The sequence below is a fragment of the Ylistrum balloti genome, unplaced genomic scaffold (genome assembly GCF_031769215.1).
Source record: "Ylistrum balloti isolate Yb309-2 unplaced genomic scaffold, AGI_CSIRO_Ybal_v1 Utg369674, whole genome shotgun sequence".
NCBI classification, from domain to species: Eukaryota; Metazoa; Mollusca; class Bivalvia; order Pectinida; family Pectinidae; genus Ylistrum; species Ylistrum balloti.
Window position 1 is genome coordinate 105,495 of NW_026781918.1, and position 16,955 is coordinate 122,449.

The 16,955-nt window shown below is 37.7% G+C and overlaps 2 protein-coding genes across 2 annotated transcripts in view; both read left to right on the forward strand.

The window, feature by feature from the left end:
* Window positions 1-3,630: 3,630 nt before the first annotated feature.
* On the forward strand, window positions 3,631-4,310 carry LOC132563457 (uncharacterized). The gene is made up of 2 exons (XM_060228219.1): window positions 3,631-3,708; window positions 4,227-4,310. Exons 1-2 carry the CDS (start codon window positions 3,631-3,633, stop codon window positions 4,308-4,310), a joined length of 162 nt encoding a protein of 53 aa, XP_060084202.1.
* A 1,528-nt stretch (window positions 4,311-5,838) lies between these two features.
* Window positions 5,839-16,955, forward strand: part of LOC132563409 (guanylate cyclase soluble subunit alpha-2-like) — a 58,204-nt gene continuing 47,087 nt past the window's right edge. The window contains exon 1 of the mRNA XM_060228173.1: window positions 5,839-6,546. Within this exon, the coding sequence (XP_060084156.1) occupies window positions 6,175-6,546 (372 nt within the window). The 5' untranslated portion in view covers window positions 5,839-6,174. The remainder of the gene's footprint in view (window positions 6,547-16,955) is intronic.

The following is a 16,955-nucleotide window of genomic DNA, read 5'->3' on the forward strand; positions in this document are numbered from 1 at the left end:
TTCACAGATTAAAAAACGTACTAAAAGTAGTACTTTATTATTTTTGTAATGACATCTAAAATTTTTATGGAAGTCAATTTTTGCTTTGAAAATAATGAACTTGTGAATGCTTTTTGTTGATATTTGTAGCAAAATAATATTTCCAGATATTTCTGAAATTGTAAGGTTGCATAATGATTAGCGACCATTCACCAACTGTTACATTATTACGCTTCAAACGATACCGATAAAAAAACCCAACACGTACTCACGCACGCACGCACACACACACGCATACCATAAACTCTCGTAAAGTAACCACTCTTCCAAAGAGATATATGCACATGCATGTATTCCGACTTGTAACATCTTTGTTACTAACAAAATATAGTACTAATGGCTTGCTTGTAGGTAGTCTTATTCGAACCAAATATCAAAAGTATTAACGACCACACACCGCATGCCAGCAGTGTTTAGAGACTCAGGTACCGGTCACACACCGGCGCAGGGACCTGTCACACACCGCATGCCAGCAGTGTGTAGAGGCGCAGGTACCGGTCACACACCGCATGCCAGCAGTGTGTAGAGGCACAGGTACTGGTCACACACCGCATGCCAGCAGTGTCTAGAGACTCAGGTACCGGTACCGGTCACACACCGCATGCCAGCAGTGTGTAGAGGCGCAGGTACTGGTCACACACCGCATGCCAGCAGTGTGTAGAGGCACAGGTACTGGTCACACACCGCATGCCAGCAGTGTGTAGAGGCACAGGAACTGGTCACACACCGCATGCCAGCAGTGTTTAGACTCAGGTTCAGGTCACACACTGGCGCAGGGACCTGTCACACACCGCATGCCAGCAGTGTGTAGAGGCGCAGGACCGGTCACACACGGCATGCCAGCAGTGTTTAGAGACTCAGGTACCGGTCACACACCGCATGCCAGCAGTGTGTAGAGGTACAGGTACCGGTCACACACCGCATGCCAGCATTGTTTAGACTCAGGTTCAGGTCACACACTGGCGCAGGGACCTGTCACACACCGCATGCCAGCAGTGTGTAGAGGCGCAGGTACCGGTCACACACGGCATGCCAGCAGTGTTTAGAGACTCAGGTACCGGTCACACACTGCATGCCAGCAGTGTGTAGAGGCACTGGTACCGGTCACACACCGCATGCCAGCAGTGTTTAGACTCAGGTTCCGGTCACACACTGGCGCAGGTACCGGTCACACACCGCATGCCAGCAGTGTTTAGAGACTCAGGTACCGGTCACACACCGCATGCCAGCAGTGTGTAGAGGCACAGGTACCGGTCACACACCGCATGCCAGCAGTGTTTAGACTCAGGTACCGGTCACACACTGGCGCAGGTACCGGTCACACACCGCATGCCAACAGTGTTTAGAGGCACAGGTACCGGTCACACACCGCATGCCAGCAGTGTGTAGAGGCACAGGTACCGGTCACACACCGCATGCCAGCATTGTTTAGAGGCTCAGGTACCGGTCACACACCGCATGCCAGCCGTATCTAGAGACTCAGGTACCGGTCACACACCGCATGCCAGCAGTGTTTAGAGGCTCAGGTAACGATAAACTAATGATAAAACAATACTTATAAGTCAGTGATATGACAATCCCTACATTTATATTAACAATGGAAAAAAGTCGGTTAACCACACGTAACATAATACTGACAGTAGAATAAAAATTGGCATACGAAAATAGAAGCACAAGTCAACTCTCCTCAATTTAAGAACCTGACTAATTTTTGCTGTTAAAGATCATCAGTAGTAGGCTACAACACTTGTGGACTAATTGTTCAACTCCTATTACAAGTTTTTTTTATTGTAAAGTTTCCGTTCTTTAGTTTTTGTTATTTCCGTGTTTTTAATTCAAGCATATGATATGAGTTAACTAGAATACATATCACGACACAGAATGTAATTTTACCGTAACATGGCTTCTTTTGTATTTATGTCAAAACAATTCTACTGTTGATCCGACAAAAACATATAACTGCCAACCTCAATTCAGTGTTAATCAGAGAAGCACCCGCATGCCGAGAATTAAAGTGTGCATAAAATAATTACACCAACACTTCCTGACAACGCAATCATGGTAAAAATGTTGTAAGTTAATTTTTATACCCAATAAATCAATTGGATTTGAGAAAAAAATGACAAAATGCGGGTAATTATGCTGATTTACAGATTTAAAAAATAAGGATGTAAAATTGTCTGCATCTAATTTAAATATGATTAATAGCGGAAGGGAATAGGTAGACAAATCCATTTACACCCGAAACATATGTTTGAAAATACACCGAACAATGTTTAGATAAAGGTAATCGTAGAAAGTCAGGAACTTTCGTTCTGAAGCAATATTAAGGTCTCAATGATGCTTCTGGAACAATTATATTAGATGGATACATGTCGAAAGGAATAAAGTTAGCTCACAATATCTTAAAACAGACATAGTTAAGTAGTATATCATAGTTACATAACTTCAGTACAGTTCTATCGTAGTTATATTACATCTCGTCAGTAGTTATATCGTAGTTATGTTACATCTCGTCAGTAGTTATATCGTAGTTATGTCACATCTCGTCAGTAGTTATATCGTAGTTATGTTACATCTCGTCAGTACAGTTATATCGTAGTTATGTTACATCTCGTCAGTACAGTTATATCGTAGTTATGTTACATCTCGTCAGTACAGTTATATCGTAGTTATGTTACATCTCGTCAGTAGTTATATCATAGTTATGTTATATCTCGTCAGTACAGTTATATCGTAGTTATGTTACATCTCGTCAGTAGTTTTATCGTAGTAATGTTACATCTCGTCAGTAGTTATATCGTAGTAATGTCACATCTCGTCAGTAGTTATATCTCGTCAGTAGTTATATCGTAGTTATGTTACATCTCGTCAGTAGTTATATCGTAGTTATGTTATATCTCATCAGTACAGTTATATCGTAGTTATGTATACATCAGTACAGTTATATCGTAGTCATCTCGTCAGTACAGTTATATCGTAGTTATGTTACATCTCGTCAGTACAGTTATATCGTAGTTATGTCACATCTCGTCAGTACAGTTATATCGTAGTTATGTTACATCTCGTCAGTACAGTTATATCGTAGTTATGTTACATCTCGTCAGTAGTTATATCGTAGTTATGTTACATCTCGTCAGTACAGTTATATCGTAGTTATGTTACATCTCGTCAGTACAGTTATATCGTAGTTATGTTACATCTCGTCAGTAGTTATATCGTAGTTATGTTACATCTCGTCAGTAGTTATATCGTAGTTATGTTACATCTCGTCAGTAGTTATATCGTAGTTATGTTACATCTCGTCAGTTATATCGTAGTTATGTTATCGTCAGTAGTTATGTTATATCTCGTCAGTAGTTATATCGTAGTTATGTTACATCTCGTCAGTAGTTATCGTAGTTATGTTACATCTCGTCAGTAGTTATATCGTAGTTATGTTACATCTCGTCAGTAGTTATATCGTAGTATGTTACATCTCGTATAGTTATGTACATCTCGTCAGTAGTTATATCGTAGTTATGTTACATCTCGTCAGTACAGTTATATCGTAGTTATGTTACACCTCGTCAGTACAGTTATATCATAGTTATGTTACATCTCGTCAGTAGTTATATCGTAGTTATGTTACATCTCGTCAGTAGTTATATCGTAGTTATGTTACATCTCGTCAGTAGTTATATCGTAGTTATGTTACATCTCGTCAGTACAGTTATATCGTAGTTATGTTACATCTCGTCAGTACAGTTATATCGTAGTTATGTTACATCTCGTCAGTAGTTATATCACAGTTATGTTACATCTCGTCAGTAGTTATATCGTAGTAATGTTACACTTCGTCAGTACAAATATATCGTAGTTATGTTACATCTCGTCAGTACAGTAATATCGTAGTTATGTTACATCTCGTCAGTAGTTATATCGTAGTTATGTTATATCTCGTCAGTACAGTTATATCGTAGTTATGTCACATCTCGTCAGTAGTTGTATCGTGGTTATGTCACATCTCGTCAGAACAATTATATCATAGTTATGTTACATCTCGTCAGTACAGTTATATCATAGTTATGTTACATCTCGTCAGTACAGTTATATCGTAGTTATGTTACATCTCGTCAGTAGTTATATCATAGTTATGTTACATCTCGTCAGTACAGTTATATCGTAGTTATGTTACATCTCGTCAGTACAGTTATATCGTAGTTATGTTACATCTCGTCAGTAGTTATATCGTAGTTATGTTACATCTCGTCAGTACAGTTATATCGTAGTTATGTTACATCTCGTCAGTACAGTTATATCGTAGTTATGTCATATCTCGTCAGTACAGTTATATCGTAGTTACATTACATCTCGTCAGTACAGTTATATCATAGTTATCCTACATCTCGTCAGTACAGTTAAATCGTAGTTATGTTACATCTCGTCAGTAGTTATATCATAGTTATGTTACATCTCGTCAGTACAGTAATATCGTAGTTATGTCAGTACAGTTATATCGTAGTTATGTTACAGTTACAGTTATATCGTAGTTATGTTACATCTCGTCAGTAGTTATATCGTAGTTATGTTACATCTCGTCAGTAGTTATATCGTAGTTATGTTACATCTCGTCAGTAGTTATATCATAGTTATGTTACATCTCGTCAGTAGTTATATCGTAGTTATGTTACATCTCGTCAGTAGTTATATCGTAGTTATGTTACATCTCGTCAGTAGTTATATCGTAGTTATGTTACATCTCGTCAGTACAGTTATATCGTAGTTATGTTACATCTCGTCTCGTAGTACACTAGTCAGTACAGTTATATCGTAGTTATGTTACATATCGTCAGTAGTTATATCGTAGTTATGTTACATCTCGTCAGTAGTTATATCGTAGTTATGTTACATCTCGTCAGTAGTTATATCGTAGTTATGTTACATCTCGTCAGTACAGTTATATCGTAGTTATGTTACATCTTTTCTATATTGCTTTGTTTATTATTTATACATGCAAGATTTAATTGTCTAACCTCTGGTCGGTTATTTAATAGATGTTTTCAGTAATACTTATTAAGTGCTTACGATGACGTCACAATTTCTATTTCACAATATATCAAAAAAACATGCCACGTCCGAAAGGCCTTAGTATTACAATGTCGATAACATATTTATTCAGTACTACCGTACAAATAGGACGCTAACATGATCGAAACTAATCAGCTTTAACAAATCACAGATAAATCGATCAGGAAAGGAAGAAATTAGTGACGATCACATCCTCGTTTGATGCCTTTGATGTTGAGCGTAACCTTTTTCAATCACAAACAGGTTGAGGTTATTGCCCGTCCTGACTAAAGAAATCTCCACAGAGAGATTCAGTATTACTTTGGCTCGTCCGCCGTTCGCGTTTTGTGTTTACATTAGCTATATAGCAATGTTGCCGTCTTTCATCGCCTGATTTTAAACAAGCTGAGCATACACGACGCCCGCGGTAGTAGAGCTTGCCTGATCTGCCGTGTAAGACCGTCCGCACATGTACTGGTCGTGTTTGTATGGAGGGGAGATCGGCACACTGTCGGCCGTGCTGGTACCCACAACAGATATAATAAGAAATAGATTGCGGATTAACATATAGTTAGTGGAGGTTATATGCCTACGCGGACACGACTGTGTAGTTTGAAGTTTATATAAATACTCTGGAAGACAGTAGGAAGGGTGTAGGCCCACCCTAGCCGTAAGATAAGACACACTGTATATGTGTTACACATGTTAAACTAATCAACAGGTAGAGCAGGATTCAGGTGAGATTCTAGGTGTAAACATTGTAGCAGGACAGAACGGCACTGTAAATACACTATAGGAACGATGGCAGCTATTGTGTCAGATACTAAAAGGAATTAAACTCTAGTCCTGTCGCTGTTTCTCCTGATTAACCACACTAGGAGTCAATCTACTTGATGGTTTGTGATGGTCGTCCGGAAAATACTTTAAATCAATGAAAACTGCATTAGGAATTCGATCTTATATTAGAAAATTGTGTATCTGTGTGTTGTTGACCTTTTACATACCGGCATTTTATGACAGGTGCGTACGTGCGGTTAAATCTTGATTTACGTATATTTGTGTGGATGTGACACTTTCTGTGCCAAGATGAGCGGCTGCCCGTTTAGAAACGCTATAGAGAACGCTAAAGTGTCACAACAGACAAAAAATAATAACAATAACATTGAGCCATCTTCATTACCAAATGGCAGTGCCAATGAATCCCAGGACGCTATAAAAACAACTACCACCAGTACCCAGACTGGTCAGGGCAAACATGCACTGTCCGACAACCACCACGGACCCGGAAAGGGCACTATGTCCAGTGCGTCTCTTGGGACTGAAATTATCGGCTCTGGCACGAGTCGAAAAACTAGTAACATGTCCACTTGCTCAATAGGATCAGATGAGACGGAAGGAGAGAAGAAACTTGATCTGTTGGGCCTGATCGAGTCTGTGGGGACCCTCCTATTACCCTCGGTAAGTCCCAAATTTATATGTTTTATTGGTGCCAACACCTTGGTCCTCATCGACTATTTGTGTCTGCACCGGAAGTTCATGCCATTGCATTACTTGAAAACTTTAGAGTTTGTCAGCATCTTCGATAATAGAAAACATTCAAATACAAGGGTTCTACTTTTAAGAAAAACCAAGCTATGTGTTGTGTTTATACAGCCATTATATCAAACGGGTAATTAAAAACTAATTCTGGTCGTTTGGTAGCGTAATGATGTATGAGTTCGATGTATTAGCTTATCTTAATGGTTAATCAGATTCCCGACATTTAAGGGACCAGTAAACGCTCGTGTAAGATTCACATTGATGCAGTGCGTTTAATAAAACCATTACCCTATATAAAAACCATAAATCATGTCTCCTACAACGACGATTGAGGAAAACAATAGGGATGTGTTACTTGGATGGTTTTACATAACACTCTGTCTCGGCCACGACATTCGATAAGACTCTCCTCACTTGACAATGAATGCTGTTTACTCAGCTCGTCAGAAGACCAATCCACGGTGCCAGGTCCCTACCATGACGTCGTTGACTTTACGACCCATACAACGTTATCCGTACCACAGACTCCCGACATGACTGTGACCCCCAAAATGACTGTGACCCCCAAATCACTATCTATATAACAGTATAACTTAAGATGCTTGCTTTCCTCATAATGGTATTCACTACGGCCTATACAATTCTATCTGTACCACAGACTCCCGACATGACTGTGACCCCCAAATCACTATCTATATAACAGTATAACTTGAGATGCTTGCTTTCCTCACAATGGTATTCACTACGACCTATACAATTTTGTCCGTACCACGACTCCTGACATGACTGTGACCCCCAAATCACCATCTATATAACAGTATAACTTGAGATGCTTGCTTTCCTCACAATGGTATTCACTATGACCTATACAATTTTGTCCGTACCACGACTCCTGACATGACTGTGACCCCCAAAACACTATCTATATAACATTTTGACTTAAATTAGTAGCTATTCCTACAATAAAGTTCGTTGCGAAATATGTACCCTTCGACAGAGTCCCATTAAGGAATTGACCTCAACGATAAATCATTGAACTGGCCCTACACCAGCAATCCAAACCCAAAAGTTCCAAACAACAATAATTCAAAGGACTGTCTCTACATACCCATAGTGTGCCAAGCTATGATATTCACCAACACGTGTCCGTCATACTTATATCCCACAAGTACGCCATCATATCAGTTACCTTATCATTTACTAACAGAATGCCATGTCTTACCACTACAATCCCATTAACATGTCCCTTATTATGATAAGTCATTGGAAATGTTTCCTACCAAAAACAAATATCGTAACCCTGCAAAGATAATCCATAGTCAAGCATTCCCTCTAGTGTGCACTACCACGACAAATCTAACAAGCCATCTTTCCCTTGCTACACTAATCTACAGCCCAGCCTCCCTTACTACTCTGTACAACCATTCTTAATATCATGGCCACCACAAGACCTATTTAACACCGGGATCCTTGTATCACACTACCATGACGATTCGTAACGACGAGTTTTCATTCCTTCATCAGTATACAGGGCTACATGTTCAGTTACGACAATCTATAATAAGTTCCTTGTTTCATCAATCCCATGTACAACATCTCCTACATGTATAACTGCAATCCATATGACCCTCAAACAGCCCCCCTCTCAAGACAATCCACAAGACTTGTCCTATCATGACAACCCATAGGACAGTGTGCTTACATCTGATACATCGTCCCTACCATAATTACCCATCGTGTCGTGCCCTTTCAGACAGAATGTTGCGAGGTGACGGCATAACACCATAAAACATCAATATCAGAGCTGATCTTAAAAAAGTGTGTATATTCTGAGAGCATGAGGTATATCAAAATTTATATTAAACGGACAGAATAGGAAAGCACAATACTGTATATAACAATACTTCTTGTTACAAGCTTCCAGGAAAGTGATTAAGTCTTGCTCATGACTTACAAATAACGTATGGTAATATTTCAAACCAACAATCAATAGGAGAACCCACAAGTGACACTTTGGTATGTTGACACGTTTATGTATGGAACATATACAATCTTTATTTGATGCTGACAAATGATATTTAAATATCCGTATTACGGCCGTATTAGTTAATGCCTTTCTCAGTCATACTACAAGGTTTCATCAAACACCAGGGCGAATATTTATACATCGTCTAGTAAATGCCTCCTATTTCGACCGTTTAATTTTTTTTCACACACGACCTGGGGGTTTTGCAGCATCATCGGGTTTTGAATAGGGAGATATCATGTTTATTTTAGGGTACATGCTTTTAACTATAATTTTTGTAAACACGAAGTTCAAAGATACTATAATCCCTGAGAAATTCTTTATAGGAGTCTTACGTGTTCCCGATAATATCTGCTCTCCATTTAATTTCGGTGAGATTTTCGGATAACGTGCGAATCTCTTGTATGAAAACAGATAAACACGTGCAAACACAGTTCATCTAGACAACATAACCAGGAAAGTTAGGGTTATCATCACGTCTGTATGATGAGGAAGACACCGCCTATGTGACTAGGACACACCCTCTATGTGACCACACCTTTTCCAGGGTAGCTTTCCCTCCCCTCTATGACCTCAACGTTGCCAGAGTAGCTTACTCTCCCCTCTATGACCTCGCGTACATTGTCCATATGCTCATCCATTAGTTATTCTGTTTAACTCACAAACGCGTTGTCTTTGCTGATTGCGAGACCACGCCCATCTGCCTTATTTAACGACATGGGTGGGCGTGTTACCTTCTCTATAATTTGCTCGACCCGCTCGTCACCACACTCTCCCTGTATGACAACACATTTTCTCGCCTAAATAAAACTGGTTATCATCTTAAGAAGTATGATGAGGTCATCCAGTGACCTTGAACTTCGTTTTTATAAACTTGATAAGATCGTGCCAACAAAGGTTTTTTTTAACAGCGGTTACTTCACAGGAGCTGAAACGAACATTACAACTGTATTAAAAGATAACCTTGTTTTTTTTGTTGGTTAATCCTACCCATATCTTTACTTAATATGATTTTGTTAAGGAAAGTAAAACATCCATCAAGATACATAACAGTGTTCTTATAACTTACATCTAGCATTTTAAACGAATCATAGACAAGTTTTCATAATTCAATCAAAATATCTTCCTCTTTTTAGATTCCACACACGCGCATCAATATGGTTAAGCGCGAAATAACAACACGTGACTATGAGCTAGCGACCAGTTTTTCTCGATCGGTTCCCTCGAGACTAATGACACACTTTACTTGCTTAACGCATCCGCCGTCGTAAATAAGTACAATATAAATCCTAGTTCACACCCTATTATCAGACATTTTATATCAATAAGACACTTTCCTTCGACCACACAGCTTTGTCCAGCTTTACACAACACTTAATTGTAAAGTTTGCCCGCCATAACAATAGCCAGCCTAACGAGATATGGACACTGTAGCATCGGTCACCAACGGTTTCGTCCAACGATCGCATAGAATGTCTGTCACCGGCTTGGTGTCAGTGCAGTAGTACTAGCGCAGTGTGAACAGGCCAATATCAAACCCTTCACAGTAGCCATTTTGTAATGGCTGAAAGATTAACAGACACCTATTCAATGTTGATACTTTGCTTCTGTGTAATCTGTGTTTACTATTATTTTAGCTGCCCATGCGTGGAAGATTTTCAAGAAGTTGTTCCCGTTATAGAGATACGCCGATCGTTCAATGTAAAGATAACCTGGTTGTTTTTGTTTATCGTTTGATCATCAACTGTTTTTCTCAAGTCTTGATATAAGTACGGACAGTGGAATCTATCATTTACTATCAATGTACCACTCGTTATCAGAAGTGTTGTACTTGCGATTTATATCTTGACGAGAAAAAAAAACTCGCTAGGGTGTGCGATCATTCAGATACACATTAGAACAAAGGATAACTTACAATCGTCGTCATTCACGATGTTTGGTTGCCGCTTTGGGCTTTAGAAGCATCAACAGTCAGTTTTAACGCACTCAACATTAGATGACGCTTGAGATAAAATTACCAATAGAGGAGAAGAGATATCATATATGTGTATGCGTGTATGTAATGTATTTGATAATGACACTATACCCACTTTGATGTACTTAACGGATATGACACAGTTTGTCATATTAAGATATATCATTTTTATCTCACACGCTTAAATATACATACAGAAAACATATGTCACTTCAGCTCTATGAGAAATTAATGAGAAGGGATATTAAACACTCGACAGAGTGTTTTGCACTCACTCATAAATCATTGTAAAGCATTTCAAGTTTTTTTTTCCTCGGGAGAGGCATGCAGTTAATGCTGTAACGACAGAACCAGTGTTTAGTGTGCGTATGGTTTACAGATCAAAATATCATATATCAATTTTAGAAAATGAATATTGATATTCCGATATGTAATATAGGAACATGTGTTAAATTTGTCCATTCTGTTAAGATATCACCCTGTAAATATTTCAACGAATCATTTCTTTGCTAAGCGTGTGACTTTGCAGTCAATTTTCTTTTCGATACTAAATTGTAGAAAAATAACAGCAACTTCAAAGCTAAAGGAGTGAAAAAAGAAAAAAGAAAAAAAAAAAACCAGCATGATATTATGTGGTATAGACCGTGGTGCATTAAACGGAACTCGACCACCAATTAGTTGGAGAATGACAGTATTTTTATATCAAGTTACCCTGATAATCTGCCATAACCTCTGGCTCAGTATCATACCCATCAGAGATCTAACATCTAAGATAGTCGCGGGGAAGATCAAACAGCGGAAGCCCAGCTTAATTGGACAGGTGTACAAAATTGATCAGAATATCTAAGGTAGGGAAACCTTTGGTAACAGAACACTCAGTGTTATAGAACTGTCCATAAGGCAACGTAGAAATACGTTTTAAAATTGTATGGGATACGACAGAGCATGAAGCGTAGACTACAGCAATCATTGTGGCTTCGTTTGCGGTTGGAAGGTTTTAAAGAAGAAGAATATAATATACCGTAGTTTGAGACATTGTTTGAAACACATTTTATTGTGGTAACATGGATCTTGAACAGTCTGCTGACTTCAAGCCAACCTTGACGACCTTGTGCGAAATTGGACTAGCATACATACACAAATCCAAACAAAATAAAACTCGCATGCCAAGCACTTACCGGAAATGATCTGCACGAATCGATGTCTTATTCTGTTTCTGATAGACTTTCAATACCCCAACTGAAGAGGTATTTATGAAAGACCGCTCTTCTCGACATAAAGATTCACCACACAGAATTGTATAATTAACATTGATGATTTAGACAATATTTGCATGGCACAACAAACATAAAGCACTTTCCCGTCATTATGACACCAATGTTTGTACAACGTCATGTCCCTGTTTAATATATTGAAGTGTACGCAAAATAGGGTCATAAGTTAGGATAGACTTTTCAAATATTGATATTAAAAATTAAACCTATATACATATATATACTCCTAAATGCTGTGTGGGGGCCAGGGACGAACCCATGGGATATGTTTATGCATTAATGATATGAAATAGGGACCACAAGCACGTGGCAAAGTTCACGGAGGTCACAACTCCTGGAGAGAGTAATTGATACCGAGTTTGCGAACGGTAAACACTCAATATTTCACTGTAGAATCAAGCCTCATGTATTTGTAAAAACTTTAAATTTTGTAGTAGGAACATGTTTGAAGGATTTCATGACTTGGCATAGCGTTTTACATTTTGTATATATTAAAATACATGTATATTAAAACGTACATCTGCAGAAAACGGAATACGTTATTGGTGTGGTCAAATCAGGAAAGTGAATATAAATTCAAGTTTGCAGACGAATTTAAACCAAAAAAGTAAAATTACCATTAAAATAGAAATCAAATATTGACAACTCGCTTCTTAAAGTGCCAGTCGTTACGTAATGTCCAACAGCTGATTCCGCCTTTATTTCTTTAAAGGGATTTGATGTTTGGTACGTGATAATTTTGATCTTTTTGAATAATTCATAAGACTCTGTGAGGTTATAAACTTGGACATATTGACGGCTGAAACATTGATTTAGTCAGTTATAGGAGAAGACTCAAGAAAGAGTCATAGACAATTTATTTCAAACGAACCTTATCGATCTCCGGGGAAAACCAACGTGTCGCCATAGAATATCTCGAATTTCGTATCAAAGGGATCAATATTAATTAGTTTCGGATGAATGAATAGAAAAAAATCGTATATATATATATTAAACAATGTTTATATTAAAATGAGATAAAATCGTATCCATTAATAATCACGAATTGTTAGACATTCCATGAACAATTTCAGCAAGTTATATAATATACATAATGAAGTTAGAAGCGACATGCGTTTTAGATATATTATCTGTTGGGATGGGACATAATAATAAACGAGAAACAGCATTTAGAAATTTGTTGTAAGGTTATAAAATGCCCTTCGGACCGTTCTCTGAGGAGAACTGCAGAAAACATGAATCTTAGTCAGCATTTCCGACACAAATGGAAACTCCTAAATTCTGAATGTATGGCTATTTGGGTGGAGTATAAATTTGGAACATGTGTTGTCGAAATCTATATTTTCTGAGGTAGATCATCTCTTATTCAGCGCTTTGGAAAGTTTGTCTGATCGATATATCGATATCTGCGTCCAGGACAGTCTAACTGTAAAATGATTGTATATTCATGATAACGATTATATCGTCTTAAACTGTACGGTTCCACGTTACCTAATCTGCACCATAATGAATATATAAAAACCACTGTGATTATCTTAAATTGTACCATTAATGACAAATGTCTTAACCGTATCGTTACAAATGTCTGAAACTGAATCATAACAACTGTACAATTACATATGTCACTCGATAATTCGTTACTTGATTCCCCCCAGTAATTCTTCGTCAAAAAAGAATAATTATTATATATATATATTAAGAGAAACTTTCCATGCTTAAATATTGTACACGTGATTAAAGTATGAAGTAGAGGTCGTTAACTTTTGAAAACTGCGGCCATGCTTTTTCACTTTCCAAGCGATACGTCTAAAATCGCCTCCATTTCAAAAGAGTTCATAATCGCGGTACGTAATATTGTCGTAGATTTAGTTTGAAAGGTTGGTTATTGATTGATATGTGAAAAATCTACATCATGAGGAAATGTTAGCGACAAATATGTGTAGGATTTTGTCATATTGGTTTCCTCCATAATCTTTATAATAGACGCCTACGTTTATTTATTTGTCAGTGTAAGCTTTATAGATATACAACGTTTTTTCTACAAATTATTTGTTTTGTCCTATACAAAAATCAATATATGAAATTGCCTATTTTTTCAACAAGGAACTTTTAAGTTATTAAACGTGTGATGATTTTGTTAAGTGATATGAATCTGTCACAAATGGTTATTAGGTCATGGAATACCCCGATGATACAACTGATAACTAAAATAGAACTTAATGAAAGAGGGTTTTAATATAATTCATTTTCACATTTTCTGTGATTGGTGCACACCATTTGATATTTTTTTCGATGTAAGAAGTTCATTAGTAAGGTTTCTTTGGAAAAAAACGAAAGAAGACAACATTATCTTTGTTCTAATGGCCGATGGCTGAATTACTAATCTGATTCCGATGTTTGTTCGGAAAACTCCTAGAAGTATCCACGCCCACTTAAAGATTTGAAAGATTCTTTGATGAAACGAAACTCCTATACACCACACGTTACCAAATACCTTGTCAGTAAGCCATTGGTTACCCGTGATATTTGCTAATTATCAAAATGCTTTCATATTGCATGGAAATTAACATAACCTTTAACTAATGCCCATGTGACTTTTCGATTTCTCAGCTTCAAGTACACGGTTCATTGTTCAGATGTTGTTGGAAAATTGTACAAAGACACACAAGTGATTTACTGGAGGCGATGATGCTTTCTATTCTGTTTTCCCCTTGTGACTTCAATTGCAAAAATGAAAATCTGACTTTTCATGTGTCAAAACAGACTCGCGGCAAGTGAATATGCTGGGAGAAACAATTATGAACAGAAATGAATGATAATAATGAAAAAAACTTCAAACCAAATAGTGAAAAAAGACGTGATAATTAGAATTTCAAAATAGATTTGAGACAGAGATGGAAATTTTCATAGGGTACCGTACACAGGATTATATTATAGCCGAAAATAGTCGATTCCTTACAATCTCGTACACTACGTACGTCACTGCTCGTAAGCTTTGATCTGGTCATTTGTCTGATTAGGATGGCCATGTAAATAATAAATCGCCACACACAAATCTTCTACTAGTTGTGTTATCTGAAGCTTTATTCTAGTATATAGTAGATATATTTAAGATAGATCGATATCGTTGGACCTAATCGATTGTCTAAATTCCTAGCGTGATTTCGGTGTCGTTTGTCTCTATAATTGGTTAACATGGTACACTGTGTGATTCCATTACAGTGTCTTGTGCAGGCCAGCAGTACACAGGTGTCATTAAAAATGTCTTCAAAACGGTTGTCATAAAAATGTTACTTGCTTGCGCTGCCGATAAGCTAATTTCGTCACAAAAATAGATAATTTGGGTCTCATCGGAGAGTTGATCGGGCAAACATGTCAGACGTCAAACGTTTTGTCAGATAAATAATTGTGTTACTCAACATAGAAATGATTTGACTAGAAGGTTAACGGAGTGAAAGTTTTCACATCCCAGATAAAACACGTGTTTAATGGAAGTACAAAAGGCAAAGCGTGAAAATAACATAAAATGGCGACGATCAGGTTTTGAGTTGAAAATACCTCGTCCGTAAGTATCAAATGTCTGCTACCAATGTTAACATCTTGGGTGATATGTCTTCATCATAAAAAAAACCCGCCTTCAATTTTTCTTTCAGCTGTGCAACGTCTTAGAAATACGATATGCTTGCAAAGGATTATGCTTACGAACTATTGCCCTGTGTATTGTAATATCTCACTGTATATGCGGATCGATCGTTATCTGCCTGACTCGTCTGCTCTCTGTTATACTATCAGAGGTACACTCCGCCTGGACGTTCGCCATTCTGGTAGTGTCATGTTGGAACTCTTCTGTATATGGAGGTTAATTGATTGGTTGTTGGTGGGAATTACCCGCAAAACCTTTAGGCGACTGATCTAGCAACGTAATTCATACCGTTGGCATGTTGAGCTCGGGTGTGGAATCATTGGGGTTACGGATATATAAGCTGATTATCATGTGGTTACTTCCGGTGACCCGCAACAGTTGGATTTGACGAGCCAGTGCTTGTAGTCTGACTCTACATAAAATTCAGTAGAAGTCACCTGAGCAAAAACAAAACGGAGCATTTGGACGATGTCTACATATACATTACCTGACTATCGACCAGTTTGAGAGTTTAAGTTATATTACATCTTGACCGCCTAAGGTCTGGTCACATGGTAAACAGTACACTTTTGCCATGCCTTGTATAATTATTGTTGATCCTTAAACCTCCACGGCAATGCTCGTGTTTCGATTTAATGACCGACACATTTAACGGCGTTCTTAGGCTGGGTATTACTTTAAATATTCTGTTTGCAGCATTTAATACACTTTGAGACACGCTACCCCGTAAACTTTCAAGCCAGTTAAAAATATATATATATAACTATTTACAGTTAATGCACAGGGATTGCCCTTAATTATCCCAAGCGTTAAAGCAACATACTTACTGATTACTTAAAAATATTAAGATAATGTAAAGTGTGACATAGTTTTCTTAGTATAATGACCAACGGAGACCAACACACTGATCTCGCAGCTCGTTTACCGTTGCTAAAAATCCATAACACTTCCACTCGAACATGAATAAGTGTATCTGAGTGTGGTTATAGCAAGGGTAAAATAGATAACATTATTGATGAAACATACATTCTTAACTTACAATTTTATCGGTTTAAACCACTATAAAATGTTGGATCGGTCCTGTTCTCAAACACTATACCAAACATATGTTTAGGTATAAGTACTGTAATATGTTCTCGTAAATCGCCATGTAATGTAACCATTACATAAATATACAGGGATATTTTTCATGATAAATACATTCTCTTTTGACGAAATATTACTTAATTCCCCAACCCTGAGGGTGAATAACATTGGTCCCTTTCCTTAGGTCCATTGTTAAATGGTCTTGCCTTACCAGCGCACTATGTATGCATTAGGGTAAGTAATAGCTCTTAGGACTGTCCCAGACGGGAGACGTTTAAATATGTATAGCTGAGTATTCTACGTCAACGAATTTGACCGCACGCG